The sequence below is a fragment of the Myodes glareolus genome, chromosome 3 (genome assembly GCF_982192425.1).
Source record: "Myodes glareolus chromosome 3, mMyoGla1.1, whole genome shotgun sequence".
NCBI classification, from domain to species: Eukaryota; Metazoa; Chordata; class Mammalia; order Rodentia; family Cricetidae; genus Myodes; species Myodes glareolus.
In genome coordinates this window covers 61,074,468-61,095,244 of record NC_142028.1, presented here as the reverse complement: position 1 = coordinate 61,095,244, position 20,777 = coordinate 61,074,468, and the positions used below count along the sequence as shown (strand labels likewise).

General features: G+C 51.1%; 2 protein-coding genes across 2 annotated transcripts; one reads left to right on the top strand and one right to left on the bottom strand.

Annotated features, from left to right (window-relative positions):
- Positions 1–23: 23 nt before the first annotated feature.
- Positions 24–8,098, top strand: Gpn2 (GPN-loop GTPase 2). The gene is made up of 5 exons (XM_048434087.3): positions 24–582; positions 1,378–1,534; positions 4,635–4,795; positions 5,704–5,834; positions 7,711–8,098. The coding sequence occupies exons 1-5, from the start codon at positions 172–174 to the stop codon at positions 7,781–7,783; spliced, it is 933 nt and encodes a 310-aa protein (XP_048290044.1). The 5' UTR covers positions 24–171; the 3' UTR covers positions 7,784–8,098.
- A 10,544-nt stretch (positions 8,099–18,642) lies between these two features.
- On the bottom strand, positions 18,643–19,949 carry Sfn (stratifin). Its single transcript, XM_048434618.3, has one exon. The coding sequence runs from the start codon at positions 19,852–19,854 to the stop codon at positions 19,108–19,110; it is 747 nt and encodes a 248-aa protein (XP_048290575.2). The 5' UTR covers positions 19,855–19,949; the 3' UTR covers positions 18,643–19,107.
- Positions 19,950–20,777: the final 828 nt, after the last annotated feature.

Genomic DNA, 20,777 nt, shown 5'->3' with positions numbered 1-20,777 from the left:
CTCCATTGTCGGCCAACGTCGTTGGCGTGTGGGCGGGACTTCCTCTCAACCATTTCCGGCGGAGTCCGGAAGTCGGAGTTTTTCCGTTCCTTGCCGGGTAGTTTGCTTGTTTTCTGCGTGGGTCTCCTTGTTTTAGTTCGGGAGGCGCCTGTGGGCTGGCCTGCTCCAGCCATGGCGGGGGCCGCCCCGGCCACAGCCTTCGGGCAGGCGGTGATCGGGCCCCCGGGCTCGGGGAAGACTACGTATTGCCTGGGCATGAGTGAGTTCCTGCGCGCGCTCGGCCGGCGCGTGGCGGTGGTGAACCTGGACCCAGCTAACGAAGGGCTGCCCTATGAATGTGCCGTAGACGTGGGCGAGCTGGTGGGGCTGGGCGACGTGATGGACGCGCTGCGCTTGGGCCCCAACGGTGGTCTGCTCTACTGCATGGAGTACCTGGAAGCCAACCTGGACTGGCTGCGCGCCAAGCTCGAGCCCCTCCGAGGCCACTACTTTCTCTTCGACTGCCCCGGCCAGGTGGAGCTCTGCACGCACCATGCCGCCCTGCGTAATATCTTCTCCCAGATGGCACAATGGGACCTCAGGGTGCGTCTCGGTCGGGCAAGCCCTTTACGCAGAGGGAGTCCCTGAGACAGGGAGGCAGGCAGATGCCACGCCCCCAAGTCCACACTACGAGATACTGGCCTAGTTGAGTGTGGAGCAGAACTAATGCCTCTGAGTTCGAATTTTAACACTGCCACCAACTCTGTCATCTGGGAAAGTCCTCTCGGCTCAGTTTTGTATCTCATGAATAAATGTGTTAATTCCTAATTGGGGATTTTAAGTGGAAGTGATCAATATAGAAAGTGGCCACAGCAATTGTTGGTGTGCAAAAGTGTATTGAAAGAGTAGAGAGACAGATGCAGTGTAATTTGAACCTGTCTCCCACTGCAGGGCGCTATGCAAGAAACCTCATAAGAGGGACTGGAGATTTAGCTCAATGGTAGAGATTTTGCCTAACAAATAGAAGCTGCAGGCCCTGGGTTTGGTCCCCAGCATAGTAGGAAGGAAACAAAGGTACTTTGTAATAAAACCCGCATATTTTCTGGGCGGAAGACATGATGCTGGTTGTTAGAATTAAATACAAGAGCCCGGGAAAGTGGCACATGCCTGTAGTTCCAGCACTTGGCTTGTGGAGGCAGAAAGATCATGAGCTCCAGGCTGTAAACCCCTGTTGCAAGCGCACACATGCAAGGACATGCAAGGAAATAGAAGCGGGACACAGCTGAGGAAGGCTTAGGCTGGATCCTTAAGCTGCTCATCTCACCCGGGAGGCGTGGCCCCGAAGCCCCTCCCACTGCGGTCCGGCTTTCCCTCTCATCCTCTGTCTTCTGCTCACAGCTGACAGCTGTCCATCTTGTGGATTCTCACTACTGCACAGACCCAGGCAAGTTCATCTCCGTGCTGTGCACGTCCCTGGCCACCATGCTGCATGTGGAGCTGCCCCATGTCAACCTCCTCTCCAAGATGGACCTTATCGAGCATTATGGGAAACTGGGTAAGAGCCCCTGCCTGGAGCAGGAGGGAAGCTGCTCCACATGTCTTCCTAACATGGCGCATCAGTGTGCCAGATACTGGAGTAGACGAGAGATGACAGATGAGCGCTACAGAGCGATTAAAACAAGGTGGTAGGACAGTGGCTAACTGAAGGAGTGGCTAGCTGCTCACTGCCCTGAGCCCTGGCACCCTGATGCTTGGCTGGTGAGAAGTGGCCTACTGGAGGACTGGTCTAGCCTGTCCACTAGGGGCAGAGGTGTTGGCCTATCGTGAACTGCCATAGTGAAACCACCATCCACCGGGTGGCTCAAACAACAGATGTTCTAGAGGGTAGAAGGCCTTGAGTTGGAGGCATGGGTAGACCCAGGGTCTGGCTTGTGGACGGTCACCTGCATCATCCTCACATGGCAAGAATGCATAGGGCTCAATGGGTAGTGGCTCAATGACCAGCCTTTTTTTTCTGCTGTGCTAATGGCATCTGCTCCTCAAAAATCTGAAACCATAAAGGAGCCGAGAGGAAAGCTGAAATGTCTAGTATGTGAGCAGGGAGGGGGCTGGGAGTGATGTAGAAGGGACCTTGCCTAGTCAGGACATGGAGGGAGGTCAGCCCAGAATCCACTCATATTTGGGAGCGACTTTCCAAGGAGCCCAAGTGACTGTTCGGTATGATGATATGTGTCTGTAATCCCAGTACTTGGGAGATGAAGACAGGAGGACCGGGTTCAAGGCCAGCCTGGGCTACATGAGACCATCTGTAGAAAGGGAAGGAAGGAATCAAGAGATTTGTTTTTTAATGTTACTGAGATTGAACCTGGAGCTTCACACCTGCTAGATAAACAGTCTGCCATTCAGAAACCACTGGTACTTTTTTTCTCCTTAAGATTTATTTTAGGGGGGCTGGAGAGATGGCTCAGCGGTTAAGAGCACTGATTGCTCTTCCAAAGGTCCTGAGTTCAATTCCCAGCAACCACATGATGGCTCACAACCATCTGCAATAAGGTCTGGTGCCCTCTTCTGGCCTGCAGACATACACACAGAAAGAATGTTGTATACATAATAAATAAATAAATAAATAAATATTTTTTAAAAAAAGATTTATTTTAGGGGGCTGGAGAGATGGCTCAGTGGTTAAGAGCATTGCCTGTTCTTCCAAAAGTCCTGAGTTCAATTCCCGGCAACCATATGGTGGCTCACAACCATCTGTAATGAGGTCTGGTGCCCTCTTCTGGCCTGCAGACATACACAGACAGAATATTGTATACATAATAAATAAATAAAAGATTTATTTTTAAATGGGTATACTGACGCACGCCTGTAATCCCAACACTTAGAAGGCAGAGACAGGTTGATTTCTGTGAAATCGAGGCCAGCCTGATCTACATAGTTCCAGGAGAGCCAGAGCTGCATAGTGAAACCCAGTCTTAAAAATCTGTGTGTATTGTGTGACTGTATGCCATACATATGTGGGTCCCCAGGGAGGCCAGAAGAGGTCATGTGATCGCCTGGAGATGAAGCTGCAGTTATGAGCCTCCCATGTGGATATTGGGAACCAACTCAGGTCCTTTGGAAGAGTAGCAAATACTCTTAACTTCTCAAGCTGCCCCCCTTTAAATTAAATTTTTTTCATTTATGTGGGGTACATGTTTGTGTGGAGGTCAGGACAAATTGTGTGAATCAGTTATCTACTTCTACTGTGTGGCTCCCAGAGATGACTCAGGTTGTCAGGATTGGCTCCAAGTGTCCGTCTTCACTGAGCAATCTCACAGGCTTCTTTTATTTTGTTTAGAGTTTCCCTAAATTACCCAGGCTGACCTTAAATTTACAGTCTAGGCTATCCTTAAACTTCCAACCCTTTTGCCTTAGCTGTCCTTGTATCTGGGATTACTTACCAGCGTGTGCTACCAGGCCAAGAGAATATTTCTCTTTCTTTCTCTTCCTTCCTTCCTTCCTTCCTTCCTTCCTTCCTTCCTTCCTTCCTTCCTTCCTTCCTTCCTTCCATCCTTTTTTAAGGCAGGGTTTTTCAGGCTGGAGAGATGGCTCAGAGGTTAAGAGCAGTGGCTGCTCTTCCAGAGGTCCTAAGTTCAATTCCCAGGAAACACATGGTGGCACATCTGGTGCCCTCTTCTGGCAGGCAGGCATACATGCAGACAGAACACTGTATTCATAATAAATAAATAATTTTAAAAAAGAGAGAGAGACATTGTTTTTCCATGTAACAGTCCTGGCTGTCCTGGAATTCACTTTGTATACCAGGCTGGCCTCAAACTTACCAAGATCCTGTCTCTGCCTCCCAAGTGCTAGAGTTAAAGGCGCGTGTCAAGGGCTGGAGAGATGGCTCAGAGGTTAAGAGCATTGCCTGCTCTTCCAAAGGTCCTGAGTTCAATTCCCAGCAACCACATGGTGACTCACAACCATCTGTAATGAGGTCTGGTGCTCTCTTCTGGCCTGCAGGCACACATGTAGACAGAATATTGTACACATAATAAATAAATAAATAAAAATATTTTTTTAAAAAAAAAAGGCGCGTGCCATCACCGCCTGGCAAATATTTTCCTCCTCACTACCATCATTTTCACTGCCCCAGCAAGTATTTTAGTGTGTGTAGGTAATGGAGCCAGTGTGACACTCATGCCTGTCATCTCAGCATGCAGGGGTCTGAGGCAGGGGAATTGCTGGGAAAACCACCTGAACAGCTACATAGTGACAGGCCAGCCAGAGCTGAGGGGTGAGACCCTGTCTCAGAAAAAGGCAATGACAAACAAGATAAAGCCCCGCGCAACGGGTCTCTTGTCTCCTGTGCTGCACAGTGCTCAGTCAGAATCCATCACTTCCTGTGTACCAGGCCAGTCCATTGGTTGTGGTTTGGTTTCTCCCAGAGCTGAGGACCAAACCCAGGGTCTTGTGCCTGCTAGGCAAGTGCTCTAGCACTGAGCTAAGTTCCCACCCCTGGTTACAGTTTTTTATCCCCCTTTGGGTGCCAGAAGTAGAACCCAAGCCCTTCCAAATGCTAAACACGTTGTCGCTGGGCTGCGGCTCAGCTCCTGAGGTCTTTAGCCCGCATCAGCGCATTAGCAGCTTCTGACTCTGGCCTCTCTCCTCAGCCTTCAACCTGGACTACTACACGGAAGTCCTGGACCTCTCCTACCTGCTTGAGCACCTGGCATCTGACCCGTTCTTCAGTCACTACCGTCAGCTCAATGAGAAGCTGGTACAGCTCATCGAAGACTACAGCCTGGTCTCCTTTATCCCTCTGAACATCCAGGTATTGGATAGGAAGAGATCTCTTCCCTGTGGCTGCAGCTCTGAGGGGCCAAGGACATAAAAAGATTGGATGGCTCCAGTAACAGTCTGCGTCCTGGGTCTGTCCTTGGCTGACTTTCAGAACCAGGAGCAATGGGCATGTGATCCCAGTAAAAAGCAGAACCCCGACTTTATAGTCCTGTGGTGCTGACTCCGCAGGGCCCCTTTGCACATGCCCCCTAAGTGTAAATGAACGTGCGTGAGTCCAGAGTCACAGCAAAAAGTTAGCCAGGACCCAGGGGACAGATTTTTGGGTCCATTTCACTGTGCGTCTAGGTTGTGTGTTTGCTGAGTGCCTCCCCCCGCCCCCAATCTCTATGCCTCTCATCTTGCTTGTGATAGAGCTAACTCAGGAGACACGGTGGTCTTAGGTTTCTTTCTGCGGTGGGAGACTTGAGCTAGCTTGTCTCCTGCATGAGGAGAGCGTGGGTGTGCCAGCCACCGCTTGCTGCAGCTGTCCCTGCTAGCACTGTGCCGAGAGCTGCACATGCCTTATTCTGATCTGCATCCTTCATTGAGATATATGGACTGTTCTCACATATAGATGAATATACACATATAGTGTATAGGGATGAGGAGATCCTTATGAGCCAAATAACAGAGGTGTTTGCTTGGTCCTCCCTGACGGGAGTGCTGTCCCTGTCACTGCTCTGCCCTAGGAGAAAACCCTAGGCAGTGACGGCATGGAGGAGCTGGTCTCTTCTAATCTGGACAGTTATCTGGCCAGCCAGCCTCCTGGGAAATGGACTCCTCTAGGCCAAGGACAGTGCCGGTGAAATTGTCGTGGGAGGAGCTAGAGGAGAGCAGTAGGCGTGGCCTCAGCCCTCCACACTTGGTTTACTCCTTGTGTTACCTCTCTTCTCTGCTCAGGACAAGGACAGCATCCAGCGGGTCCTACAGTCTGTGGATAAAGCCAATGGCTACTGTTTTGGGGTTCAAGAGCAGCGAAGCCTGGAGGCCATGATGTCCGCTGCGATGGGAGCCGACTTTCATTTCTCCTCGTATCCTTAGGGAACACGGGAAGGGACACCAGAAGAGTGGCAGACACAGAAGCCTAGAGATAAAGTGGCGTTGGGAGGAGTGTGAGGGGTTCGATTTGCTTGGTGTACATGAAAATGGAGAAGAGGCGCAGGGTATGGGGAAGGAGATGGGTCTGTGATGGAAGCTGGGGTGTAGCCAAGAATACAATGCTAGCCTACTACCATGAGGCCTTGGGTTGATGCCCAGCATCAGAGTGGGGGGAAGTACGTATAGTCATCAGCTCAAAGGTAAGGGTTTATTTAGGTTGACACAGGGTTTCTTCACCCCTAGCTGGCCTATAACCCCGTGTAGTGCAGGCTGATCTTGAACTCCTGATCTTCCTCTAGTTCTCTGAGAGCTGAGGAACATTTTAGGAGAGTCCTGTACATGTGGAAAATGCACTGAGTGGCTGTCATTTGGGGCAGCGGGGTTCTTAGAGTCTCGCAAGACAGAGCACGTGGAGTCTCATGGCTGTGAGCCAGTGCCTGCCTAACCGAGGCAGGAAGATCGTCAGGCGCTTGAGGCCAGCCTGGGCTACAAAGTAAGCTTCTATCTCAGAAAATATAACAAAAGAAAAAAATAGAAAAAGAGATGTGAGTTGGAAAATACGGAAGTGGTAGATTAGGACAGCCAGCGACAGAGTGGTCATGGGGAAAGGGGACAGGTTTGTCTACAAGGAATGAGCTGAGCCGGGAGGAGGTGGCACACGCCTTTAATCCCAGCACTCGGGAGGCAGAGGCAGGCGGATCTCTGTGAGTTCGAGTCCAGCCTGGTCTACAAGAGCTAGTTCCAGGACAGGCTCCAAAGCTACAGAGAAACCCTGTCTCCAAAAACAAAAACAAAAACAAAAAAAAAAAGAAGAAGGGGGAAAAAAAAAGGTTTGAGGGCACTGCTGGATAGCCAGAATGGTGCAAAGGCAGCTGGGCGTTTTGGCTTTGACCCAGCTGGGCGTGTGTGTTCCTGGGTCAGAAGCTGTGCAAGAGGCAGGGCAGGAAAACCCTAGTTCTCTAGGTCAGTGGTCTCGAAGACGGAGCTTCTGCCCAGGATGCTGGAGACAGAAATTCCAGAGTCTTGAGGGTGGAAGCGCATGATCCTAGCTAGTGATCTATGTCAGGCCATGGGGACAGGTGGCTAGAAAGGTGGTGTAGAGCATGCACTGCCCTGGGCTGAGAGGACCAAGGCAATGGTGCATGGGCAGCCAGTGTTAGCAATGTCTGCTCTTTTCCTTTTGTGAACTGACCTGTGTCCCAGAGGGAGGGAGGAGACCCTTGTGGCTTGGTAGGAAAAAGAAAGTGACAGTGGTCACTGCGGCAGCTCTGCCAGGTGAGGAGGGGGTAACAGTGGTCACTGCGGCAGCTCTGCCAGGTGAGGAGGGGGTAACAGTGGTCACTGCGGCAGCTCTGCCAGGTGAGGAGAGGGTAACAGTGGTCACTGCGGCAGCTCTGCCAGGTGAGGAGGGGATAGCAGTGGTCACTGCGGCAGCTCTGCCAGGTGAGGAGGAGGTAACAGTGGTCACTGCGGCAGCTCTGCCAGGTGAGGAGGCGTTCATAGTCATGGCTCTCATATGACTCTTGACAAGAGGGAAAGGAAGTGGCAGAGGCAGGATTTGAGCACCCTGCTCTGTCTCAAGCATATGCCGTACAAAGCTGGATGCTGGTGCTCTCTGGTCCTTTGGTATCGGCAGTGTGGGGAAGAAACGGGAACCCCAGGGAAGGGATGTTTGAAGGCCTCACATCCAGCTCTGGGAACCAGGACAGTGTTTGGGTGGCAGTCATCAGATCCTGCCAAGGTCAGATCCCACTGAGGCCAGTCCCCCATCCCTGCCTGCGACCCAAGCCTTGACCTGCCTTCCTTCAGCACTCTGGGCATCCAGGAGAAGTACTTAGCATCCTCGGACAAGACGGCAGAGCAGGAAGCAATGCAGCTCTAGCAGCTGGGCCTGGATGACCGCAGGATCTCCACCCAAAGCCGTGTCCAGCCTAGCGGAGACTGGGAGGAATATCCGTCCTGCAAAGGACTTCCGGATAAAAAGCCAGACATTGCACCTTCAGTGGTGCCCCACGCTTGGAGCCTTGCCCGCACGAAATGCTGCCTGAAAGTTGGGGACTGGCTCTGTTGGGGCTGCCGTGGGGTGTGTTGGGATATGAGATTATTCCCTACTTTTTGTGGGCTTCAAACTTTTCTTCAAGTCTCTGGAACTAGGGGTTTGGGGCAAAACAAAGATTGTCTCTGTCCCTGCAAATAACCCTGTGTCTTTCTTTGTTTTGTTTTCATTGCATTTATTTCGTGTTTGTGTACATGTCTGTGTGATGGGCAGGCACACCTGTGGAGGTCAGGGGACAGGTCATGTGAGCTGCTTCTCTCCTGAATTCTGGGAGCTGACCTCAGGTTATGGAACTTGGTGACAGGTTCCTTTACCTGCTGAGCCATCGTGGCGGCCCCGCTTGTTCCTTCATGCAGGTCACGGTTTCACACAGCTCAGCTCAGGCGATGGCGCTCAGCCCTTGTCCTATGATTTGGCAATTCTTCAGTGTTAACTGAGCCTTAAGGTCAGGCATGCGCAGGTGACTGTTCCTAGCCAGACCTGACTTAATTTATCCTATAAATTATATAGTTTGTTCTGTTTGGGCTAATATTTGAAAGATTAGACAGGAGATAGAGGAGCAATCCCAACATTCGGGAGGCAGAGGCAGATGAAACTCTTGAGTTCAAGGCCAAAGCGAGTTCCAGGACAGCCAGGGCTACACAGAGAAACCCTGTCTTGAAAAAAACAAAACAAAAAACAGGACACCCCCCCCCAAAAAAATGATAAAAGTTGGGGGCTGGAGCTTAGCACTGGCTGTTCTTCCAGAGGACCAGGGTTCGATTCCCAGCACCCACATGGCAGCTCACAACTTTCTGTAACTCCAGAAGATCAGATCCTCACACAGACACATCCAGACAAAACAGCAATGCAGATAAAGTAAAGATAAAAAACAAACAAAAAGCCAAAGTTTTTTAATTTCATGTGGTTGTACGTGACTCTAATCCCAACACTCGAGATGTAGAGTCAGTAGAATCAGGAGTTGAAGCCTTAGCTATATAGTGAGTTTCAGGAAATTTGGGATATATGAAACCCTGTGTCTAAAGAAGGAGATTTGTGCAAACTGAGTTTAAAGAAAATATTTATTATTTACTTGGACAGTTGTTTGGAGACACCTGTGCAGCTGGGGCCTGCAGTTCGCATTTTCAGCCAGTAGGTGGCACCATAGACTTAGTTTTGCCCTTAACATCATCGGTGAGAGCCTGACGGCCAAGGGACGCTTGTGCCAGAAGGTTTTATCTGTTGACCCATTCCGGCTACGTGTATGCAGGGCTTGGCATTTTGCAAAGAACATGCACACATAGGGTCCTCATGTGCCTCTTATAGCAACCCAGAAACAAGGTAGAAATGTCACCGACCTGGCTCTGTCATAGCTTACTGTGCTGACTCTGGAGTGCCCCCACTTTGGTATATGTAAAAAGTTACAGCCATCACCCGTGGGGTCTGTAGTCAGCAAGAGGGAAAATTGAGACATCTGTACATGGCTAATGGGTACTGATTGAATTGATGGCTTCATGCAACAGGAGAATGCAGTTTAGCAGAGTGATTGGGAAGGGACAGGGAGACAGGTAGCTGCTCATCTTTGCTTCCCAGTCTGGGCAGCCATAGCCGAGAACAGAAGAGGGGCGACCAGCCTCAGCTCCCACGCCAGGATGTGGAGGGCTAATAACCGGGTGCTGTTTCCCCAGCCTCTTTCATCTGAGGAGTTCAAAGCGCCTCACCCCTATTAATACCCCGCATAGTAGGTGGTACCAACAGCAATCCAGGGAAACTGAGACCAGGAGGCACAGTCTGGGGTGAGTTATGAGTCATTCGTGGGGCCTGGAGCCCAGGAATCCTGACGCCCAGGCTGCTGGGCAGATGCCTTGTCTGGGTGGGAGCGCCAGAAGCCGTGTCATGGGTTTTGATGCTTGCCCATCACAGACCCTAAGACACCAGGACAAACCACATGCAGGGGCTGAAGGCATCATTGCAGCTTTGCTGCCCTCCCAGAGGGGGTGGGGAGCCAGCTGTAACTTGTTTTGAGGCTTTGGTGTGACAGCAAGCATATTTTTTTTCTTCTTCAATGAATTGAAGTAGTTCTCATCCACGCTGCACGGTGCACATCTGTAGTCCCAGCAGTTGGATGTGGGAGGATCAGATGATGGTCAGCTTTTGGTACTTAGCAAGTTCAAGACTAGCCTGGACTACATGAAATCTGTCTCCGATACACATACAAACTAGCAAAAGCGAGTTGCTAGTTTTGTTTTTGTTTTTGTTTTTGAGACAGTTTCTTTGTGTAAGAGTCCTGTCTGTCTTGGAACTCGTTATGTGAACCAGGCTGGTCTCAAACTCACAGAGATCCACCTGCCTCTGCTTCCCAAGTCCTGGGATTAAAAATGTGTGCCACCACTGCCAGCCAACATACAAATTTTTAAAAAGTAGAAGAAAACAAACAAACTGGGGCGGGGGGGTAAAAGCCAGTGAGATGAACTCAGTAGGTAAAAGATACCTGATGACCCGAGTTAAAGCCCCACAACCTACAGATAGAAGGAGAAAATTGATTCTTGTGGCTGACTGACTCGGGCAAATTTTCATCTGACCTAAACACACATGCGCATATACATACAAAATTAATGTATTTCTAAAAAGACTTTAAGACAGGTGTGATGGCGCATATATATCTAAATTCAGTTGTCCCTCACTCTCCCATGCACGCCATAACAGAAATGTGCCCACACATATGTACACGTACACACACACATTTGTTTTCTTGTTTTTTAAGCGGCTGACATTCTTACTTCAGGTTCTAAAGTCATGCCACCACAGTTCTTTCCAGAAATGCCACTTGACAGCTCACAGGTAGCGTCGCCTTCCCTGGCCACCCCTGCTGAGCACTGTTAGTGTCCCTCAGCTTTGAATGGGAGACCCTCAGGGGCTGGAAGGTATCGTGGCAGGGGAGGTCTCAGAAGGACTCCTGGGTTGGTGACAGAGGCCCTGAGCCCTGCCCAGGCTGCCTTCGTTAGCCAAGTGCTCACCTAGCCTTATCCACAGGGGCCCATGCAAAGGAGAAAGGGATTGGTAGACTGGTCAGAGTTTCCACCCTTTCCCATGGGGAGCAGGGGGTGACTTCAGCCCACCCCAGCATCAAGGACCCAGTTTGGACCTCTTTTTCTCCTCTTTTACACCTGGGGTGTCCACCACAATTTTCTGCCCTGCATAGAAGTACCCCAGAGTAAGGCATCGCTCCTCGGCATCACTCCTGCCGGAGTTGGGGTGCTGTATCTTGTTTTCAGTCTTTGTGTTTCTTCCAGCCAGGGAGCTGCCTACAACTCCAGACTAACGAGGGGTTACACTGGGGGGGTGAACACCTTCAATCCCAGCATTTGGGAGGCAGAGGCTGGCAGATCTCTGTGAGTTCGAGACCAGCCTGGTCTACAAAGCAAGTTCTATGACAACCAGAGCTGTTACGCAAAGAAACCCTGTCTTGAAAAAGCAAAACAAATAAAACAGAATGAGGGTTAGTAGGCGTGAGGTCTGTAATTTTAGCAAGGTCAACTTCAGCTACATTCAAGTTCAAGAGGCCTGGGCTATTGGAGACAGTGCCTCAAAATAATTGAAGGCTATAGAGATGGCGCAGCAGTTAAGAGCACATATTGGTTAATTCCAGCACTCGGAAGCAGAGGCAGGTGAATCTCTGTGAGTTCAAGGCCAGCCTGGTCTACAAGTGCTAGTTCCAGAACAGGCTCCAAAGCCACAAAGAAAAAAAACCACACCAAACAAACAAAGAAAAAAGTTGAAAGTGAAAAAAGAAATGAAGGTCCAGTGAGGTTCTTAGTAGGTAAAGGTGCCTGCTACCCAGCCTCAGGACCTGAGTTTGATCCCCAGGACCCACATGGTAAAAGGAGAAAATTGATTCCTCTAAGTTGACTGATTTAGACAAGTTGTCCTCTGACCTCCACATAGGGTTCACACATATATACACACAAATTAATAAATGTTATTTTTTTAAATTTAAATAGAAAGTAGGAGGGACATTGGTGGCACTTTAATCTCCGTGTTTGGGAGGCAGAGGCCAGCAGATTTCTGGTTCTAGGACAGCCTAGTCTACATAACGAGTTCTAGATCAACCAGGGCTACACAGTGAGATCCTGTCTTAAGAAGATGAAAAAAGATTTATTTATTATGTGTGTGTGCCTTGTAATATACAAAATATACTTGTATATACACAAGTGTATGAATGTGCCAGAGAGGCCAGAAGAGAGCTTCAGATCCCTTGGAATGTGAGTTACAGGTAATTGTGCTTGGAATTGAACTCAGGTCCTCTGCAAGAGCAGCAAGCACTCTTAACCTGGAGCTATTGCTAACATTTTTATTTCATTTATTTGTGTGTGTGTGTGTGTGTGTGTGTGTGTGTGTGTGTGTAGCCACAAAGGTGGAGGTTAGCAGACAATGTACAGAAGTCAGTTCTTTGAGTCACAAGGATCGAATTCGTGGTCTCAGGCTTGGCTGCAGGTGCCTTTACTTTTTTTGATATTGTTTTTTGTTTTTTTTAGACAGGGTTTCTCTGTAGCTTTGGAGCCTGTCCTGTCACTAGCTCTTGTAGACCAGGCTGGCCTCGAACTCAGAGATCCGCCTGCTGGAATAAAGACGTGTGCCACCACTGCCCGGCTCAGGTGCCTTTACTTACTGAACCATCTTGCCAGCCCTCAGAATGGTGTCTTCCACTGACATGGAGCTCACTGATTCTGCAGACTGGCTGGCCAGCAAGCTCCAAGGACCCCTTTTTCTTGCCTGCAGCCCCAGGATGACGGAAATTCTGCACGAGCTCTTTATGTGGCTGCTGGGATGTGAATTCAGGGCCTCCTGATGAAGCCATCTTCCCATCTTCCAATATTTCAGTCTTTCAGGCCCACACTGCTTTGTGGGTCACAGAGGCAGCAAAGAGATTGAAATGTAATCCCCTCCCCCATTCAGAAGTCATTCCAGAAGTCATTGTGTTGATCTGAAAGTCTCTCTGGTCAGATATTGAGATTTTTTTTTTTTCTTTTTAGATCAGCTTCTCTCCCTGTTTTCAGCAACCTGCCCTGGAGTGTGCTGTGCTGAAGGCCTGCCCTACTCATGGATCTAACTCCAGGCTGCTGAGAGCCCAGGGTGGTTCCCTTATCTCCAGACAGACTTCAGTTTCCCAGCCCTGTAAGGAGAAGACTGGGTGGAAGGAGAGATGAATCAGGCCCTGACACCCTCAGGGTGGCATTCCTGTCTGCTGCCCCCACACACATTCCTGGCTCCTGACTCAGGAGGGAGGTGGAGCAAGGGGGGGGGGCTCCTGAGAGGGAGACCTACCTTGCAGAAACCTGCCCTCCCCACCCTACAGAGAGGAGAGGTGGGGGATGGTGTGGGCCCCAGAACTAGGTGAAGAGCAGGAACAGAGAGGAAGCAGGTTAAGGAGACCTGAACTTGGTGAGTGAGCGGAAACAGGTCTGCCTCAGAGTCCTCGGAAGGAAGAGGATTCCTTTCTGTTGGGGCCTGGGGTGGAGGAGACGGATGGTGACTAGAATAGGAATAGGCCCTTTTCTTTTTCCTTTTTTTTTTTTTTTTTTTGGTTTTTAAGAAAGTCCAAAGCAGGAGCCGGATAGTACAACATAATGCATGTTTCTTGAACGTATTTTTAACTCACGAAACCCCACACACAAAACAGACATATGTGTGGCTATTTTAGCTGCAGTGTGTGGAAACAGGAAACCTTGCCACCTGGGTCCTGCCTGAAGGCAGCTTCTGAACAGCCTGAAAAGAACCTGGTGTGGTTCCAAGACCACGGGCCTGAGAGTCAGCTCCTGTCCCATGCCCAGCACAAGCAGTGGTCTAACCTTGGCTCTGGAGTTATGCAGTTGTTCTGAGCCCCAGGTGCTTCATGGGTAAAAGAGATATGATTCTACGCAATACCCTGAGGATAAAGACATGAGCCCAGGTTGATCAGGACAGCAGAGGCTATTACTGTATCCTACTCCGGAGCAGGATGCAGAGAGGAAGTGGATGGGTGGGGTAGAGTGGAGGGGGTTTGGTCAGATGAGCCATCTTGGTGTTAACATCCGAAATTCGGGCTTCCTGGGAAGGCCTGGGACATTTGATGTCAAACACTCTTGTGTCTGTGAATGTGCGCACGTGCTTGTGGGTGCATGCGCATGTGTGGATATGTCTGTGTGAGTATATGTATATGAATGTATGTAAGCGTATATGTATATCTGTATGCATGTGGATATGTGTGTTTGTATGTGTATGTGTATATATGTACTGTGTATATGTATGTGTATTTGAGTGTGCGTATGAGAGTATGTATGTGCACGTGTGTGTGTTCCTGGGGAAGAGTATTTTGCTTTCCTGGAAAAAGTCAGGAGCCTGAGAAGGTCTTGGCTCCCTAAGATGCTTGGTTGGTTCTGAGGTATTGTTGATGTCGGTCACCTGCACCTTTGGGTCTACAGAGCCACTTTGATTTTCTTGCTGGTGCAGGGATATGTAAGGGCAGCCCTGGTGTGTGTGTGTGTATGCTGGTGTACACTCTTCATTCTAGGACCTAGAAGGCACACCAGGAGGGTGAGAAGTTCAAGGACACCCTCTGCTCTACACCAACTTCAAGGCAGCCTAGGCCACCCAGTCTAGGAAACAAAGAAAATAAAGAAGCCAGGCTCTGATGGCTTACACCTGTGACCCCAGCACTTGGGAGACTGAAGCAGGAGAATAATGACTTGGAGTCTAGCCTGAGCTACATAGCGAGTTCAGGCCAACCTAGGCTTCAGAGTGAAATCTTATCTCAAAAAACTAAAACGTAGTAAATAGTAGATATATTTTCTAGATAATTTGAGATTGCATGTTTTTCCTGTGCTATTCAAATTGTTATTATTACTTAGATTAGATCTCATGTAGCCCAAGCTAGCCTCAAACTTCCACTGTAGCTGAGGACAACTTGGAACTTTTTGATTCTCCTGCCTCCAACTCCCCTGTGCTGGGATTAAAGGCTGTTGTCACCATGCCCAGCTGGAAAAAAAAATGGCCATAACCCCTTGAAGGGACACTCGCCCACTCGAGCTTGTGGCTCTGGCAGGCCTTGCCCTTCTCCCCAGTCCCTCTGCCTTGCTAAAAACTGTTAGATGTCATTCCTAGGCACTTCCTCCTGAGGCTGACTACCAAAGTCCAGGAAGAAAAGAATGGCCCCTGCAAGGCCATTAGCTGCTGTTTGCTGCCCCAGTCAGGCAGAAGCCGCTTTATCTTCTCTTCCCCGCTTAATAAAGGCTCTCTCTGTGAAAACAGGTGTTTGGGTGTGGTTTGTGCCTAATCCGGGGTCTGGAAGGGAGCCCCCTCTGTGCTGTGTAGAGTCCCCTTCCTCCCTAATTCTCAGTCCTCTCATAGAAACATTGCTGGGGTCACCATAGGACACACAGGACAAAGCCTGCGTGTTAGGAAACTCTCTGAGAGAAATCTGCTCTGAGGGTGGCTTTATAATTTCTTGACTTAAGAGAACGTGATCCACGTGGGAGAGGGAAGCGGAACCACCAGTTTCCAGTGGAACTCTGCATTCTTTCCCGTGTGGCTGTCTGGGGCAGTCTTTTGCAGTCCGTGGTTTTAGGGTTTGAACACAGGGAGATCTTCCTTCACCTGACCTCCCGAGTGTCAGGATTAAAGGTGTGGGCCGCCACACCCAGTGGGACTGAAACTTTTTAAATATCACACCTAGACCAGGAAAAGATGGCCATCATTTTTAAAACTTTTTTAAAATTTATTTCTGCTTATAAGGGCGTTTTATCTGCGTATTTGCCTGTGTAGCATGCCCGTGCCTGTGTCCATAGAAGTCAGAAATGCATCAGACCCCTGGAGTCAGCGCTGCAGACAGTTGTCAGACACCAAGTGGGTGCTGGAAACCAAACTCACCTAGTGCTCTTAACTGCTGAACCATCTCTCCACCCCATAATTTTTTTTAACATGCCATAGACAGAGAGTTCTGAAACCACTTTGGAAGAAGGTTACAGCCTAAAACAGCTACGATCTGGAGCTAATGACCAGCATGGTCAGAGCAGGGCACCTCAGGATGAACATCCTTGACCCAGCAGGATACCTTAGGGCAGCTCTCGTCCACTCATTTCCAGGGTAGGGCAGCCATGCATGGTCTGGAGTCAACACACAGAAGGCAGAGGCTGAGAGACGGGAGTCCCTTTCCCAGGACCTATCCCATTAAGAGAAAGTCACCAGACCTGTCTGGTGGAAAGAAACCGGGTCACCTCCAGAGATGAATGGAGATCCCTGCCCTCGCCCAGACTCTTTGTGGCTTGGGAACCTTGAAACCCCATACATCACCAGGAAATGAGAAAGCAGAGGACCCAGAAAGCTCCAAAGACTCCAAAGACATCCTGCAGCTTCCCTGAAGAGCTAGGGGCTGTAACAGGAGCCCCTAACAAGAAGACCATAGGTGTAGTGTAGCCAAACCTGGACTCTGGAGAACTCATTAAGTCTGGGCTGAGCTCACTTACCTTTTCCAGAAAGAGTCCTTGCTGCCAAGCCAGCTTTCTTTATCTTTCTTTTTTCTTTCTTTCTTTTTTTAAAATTTTATGTGCACTAGTGTTTTGCCATGAGAAGTTTCCGGTCTCCTGAGCTGCCATGTTTGTGCTGGAAGTTGAACCTGGGTCCTCTGGAAGAGCAGTCAGGGCTCTTAACCACGTAGTCACCTCTCCAGCCCCAAGCCCGAAGAGCAGCAGGGCAACTTTAATAAAGACTGGACCAAATGCTCACTGTGTTTTGGGTCAGAAATTCTGGATAAATCTGAGAAGGACTGACACTGGCCGGAAGACTTCATCGCTAACATTTCCCAGGGTCACCTCCCTTTCTTTCGCAGCACTGGGGCCTGAGTCCAGGTCCTTGGAAGTCCGATAAGCTGAGCCCCACCCCAGCTCCTGGAAGGATTAATGTTTAGTAAGCATGTACCATCTGCTGCTCTGGGCACATCCTTTTTATTTTATTTTATTTTGGAGGCAGGGTCTCACTATATAGCCCTGCTGGCCTGGAACTCCCTATGTAGCCCAGGTTAGCCTCAAACTCACAGAGATCTGCCTGCTCTTGCCTCCCAAATGCTTGTGCTACCATGCCCTGCCTAGGCTTGAACTTTTTGGTTTTGTTTTGTTTTGTTTCATTTCCTTTCGAGACAGTGTTTCCATAGTCTTGGCTATCCTGGAACTCACTCTGTAGATCAGGCTGGCCTCGAACTCTGAGATGCACCTGTCTCTGCCTCCCAAGTGCTAGGATTAAAGGCGGGCGCCACCACCGCCTGGCTAGAATTGGACTTTGAATTTTTTATTTATGTGGTTTTGTTTTTTTAGATAGGTTCTTGTTATGTAACCTTGGATGGTCTGGAACTTGCTATTTTGACCAAGCTGACCTGGAACTCAGAAAGTTCCACCCTGCCTCAGAGTGCTCGGGTTAAAGGTATGGCCCACCGTGCTCTGCCTAGAAATGAATTTCTTAAATTCCCACTCCTACCCGTTTTCAAAAGAGGATCCAAACGTTAAGAGCCTCAAGCGCGGCAGCTTAAGCCTTACACCCAAGCAGGGCCCCCGCTTTTCACTTTGTGTAACTGGGGAACCTTTAGTGATACAAAAGGGAAACTGAGGCGCAGGGAGGTGTCATGGTTTCTCCGGGCTGCAAAGGTCACAACTTAAGCCTGCTGGCGACCAGCGGCTGGTCTGCCAATGATGCTCTGAGAAGAGCGTCCTGGACTTTTTCCAGCCGACTCAGACACCGCCAGGTGAGCCGATGACTCAAAGGGAGGAGACAAAATGTTGCGCACGACCCCGCCCTGTCCCGTTGCTCCCGGGGGTGGGGGACGAGCTCCCGAGTCGGGCGGGTGACAACTTGTCGGAGTGAAACCGGGAAGGCCCCGCCCCGCTGCGCTCCGTGGACCCCGGGGACTCAGCTTCGTCTTTCCGCGAGGTGTAGCAGGGCCGCGGGGCGGGAGGCGGGACATACTCGCCGTTCGTTCTCCCATTGGCCAATCGGGTTCCGGGGGCGGACTCTGTGGAAAACCCGTCCTGTGATTGGGCCGTAAGCTGAAGGTTTCTGATCGCTGCGGCGGGCTGGTGCAAGTCGCTGCCTGCAAGGTGCGCGGGCCGTGGACTGGTCCAGCCGGGCTTCCTGCGGCCCTTCCCACCCAGCTCGCGCCGACTCCTCGCCAGCGGGTTTCCTTTTGGCCCCACCTTGAATCACTGGGCCTTGGAGAGCTTTCCCTTATTAGATCTGGGTTTTTAGTGGAGGCACTATGCCCCTGCCTCCGATCGTGCACACCTCTGCTCCGACCTGAGCCCTAGATGTGCTCGGTTCCCGCTTTCAGATGTGAGGTGCTCGGTGCCCCTCGTGAAGCGCGTCTCTGAGGCCACTGTGCTCAGACTTCAGTGGCTTCGTGGCTCCCGCCACAACGGAGCTTTGCGGCTTTCCCGCCCACAGCAACTGCTCACCTCTCCTCTCCTGACCTGCCTTTCTGCTCACCTGGTCTGAACGGGAGCGCTGTGGGGCTTCGCGACGGCCTCTCACCTGAAGTCACCCGACCCAAAGGCTCTTCTCCCTTCCAGGTCACCCAGGCAGACCCGAGGGAACTTTAGGCCCTACTCAGTGTGCTAGGGTCAGGTTCTCTAACTCACTTCCGTTCCACTCCCAGTCCATGGTCAATAAACTGAAGAAGACAGGAATGTCACAGGGCAATTTTATTGAGAGGAAACATGGTCACACCCAGCAAACATGTGTTCCTTCTCATTCTCTCACACACACAGTCGCACACACACACATAGATAGCCCTTGCCTCAGTCCAGGTCCCAGCCACAGGGGTGGGAGCCTCCTCGATTCCTAGGATCTAGAAGCAACAGGTAGGAGAGGGAGGCACGGAGGGGGCTGGGGGCAGGTTCAGGAGTGGTGTAAGGAAGTCGGGGTGCAGAGAGCAGGGGTGGGCAGGGCTAGGAACCCCCACCAGATAGCTGCATGAAGAGTGGGATCCCCAGCCCCTGGTGGCCTCAGCCTGGCTGCACCCCTTTCAAGGAGGCTTTTAGGGTGTGGCAGAACATTCGGCGGGTGGGAAGGGCCGGGTCCCACTCCGTATTAGTCCTCTCTGCTGACTGGGGACTGGAAGGCAAGGCAGGGCAGGGAGGGAGCAGACGGCTTCAGCTCTGGGGCTCCTCCGGAGCTTCTCCACCCTCTTCCCCAGCATTGTCGGCTGTCCACAGCGTCAGGTTGTCTCTCAGCAACTGCATAATGAGGGTGCTGTCCTTGTAGGAGTCCTCATTGAGGGTGTGCAGATCGGCCATGGCCTCGTCGAAGGTGGTCTTGGCCAGTGAGATGGCCTCCTCGGGGCTGTTGGCTATCTCATAGTGGAAGACAGAAAAGTTCAGGGCCAGGCCCAGGCGTATGGGGTTGGTGGGCGGCATCTCCTTCTTGCTGATGTCCATGGCCTCTTGGTAGGCTGAGCGGGCAGAATCGATGATGCGCTTCTTGTCATCGCCAGTGGCCACCTCGGCCAGATAGCGGTAGTAGTCACCCTTCATCTTCAGGTAGAAGACCCGGCTTTCTGCCTCTCCGGCCTCTTTGATGAGGTGGGAGTCCAGCAGGCCCAGCACGGTGTCGCACACACCTCGGAGCTCCGTCTCTACCTTCTCCCGGTACTCTTTCACCTCGGGGCCCTTCTCCTCTGACCCCTCCTCGTTGCTCTTCTGCTCGATGCTGGACAGGACTCTCCAGGCCGCTCTCTGGCCGCCCACCACATTCTTGTAGGCCACGGAGAGCAGATTCCGCTCCTCGCAGGAGAGTTCCTCACCCTTCTCCACGGCACCCTTCATGAAGGCTGCCATGTCCTCATAGCGTTCGGCCTGCTCGGCCAACTTGGCCTTCTGGATCAGACTGGCTCTCTCCATGACTCCGAGGACAGACAGGCGGGCGAACTGGCTGCCGTGAGACCAATGCTGGATTCTGTGCTGCTCTTGCTCTCGGTCTGCCTTTTGGCTGGGGTGACAAGACCTGGAGAAGGGTTGGGAGGGGCCTGGGCGGGCCTGGGCCTTGGGCCCTGCCTCCTCCTCTTCTCCCCACACCCTTTCCGGCTCTTCCTTAAAGGTAAAAGGGCTGGGATGTGCGGGGTGAGTCATCGGGACAGTCAGCGGGAGAAACCTGGCTGTGGGTCCCACCTGAACAGGCATCTTTCAGGCTCCAGACTGCCCCCTGCTGTTCAGAGCTGCATTGCAGGAGCGTTCTGGATTACCAACTGAGATTGTCTTTCAGGGTAGGGTGTTCTTGGGTGTCCTTCCAAGGGCAAGGATGACTTCAGTCACTGGGGTACGTTAGCCTCGGCAGAGCCTCGTGAGCTGGCGCAGAGGGCTGGGATGGGTCAGGTGAGAATTCACGTGTAGGCAGGGCTGTACGGTTTCCCAACCCTTTAGCACCCATGGTCTGATATAATCCCCTTGATGACTATGTGGGACTGCAGGCGGAAGCATCAACTCTCAAGGGGAGAAACTGCTTAAAGTCACAAGCTGTTTCTTCAGACTTTCCCCGCATTGAGGCCTCTGGCCTGGGAGCCATTATCTGGAATTGAGAGCCAGACTTCTGCCCGAGTCGGCCCAAAGACTGTTCCATCCCTTGGTACTGTTCTCCTTCAGGGTCCCCTCTGAACTCCCAGAATGCGCAGGTGGCATTTCAGGGTGCCACTTAATGAAGTGTTTAGCGAGTGGCCTCTGAAGCTCCGGTCTAGTCTTTGTAATTAGTCACCCCACAGGTTTGTTGGACACCTTCCCCATTACAGCACAATTTTCCCTTTCAAGTCGGTGGCCTGTTGACACTTGTC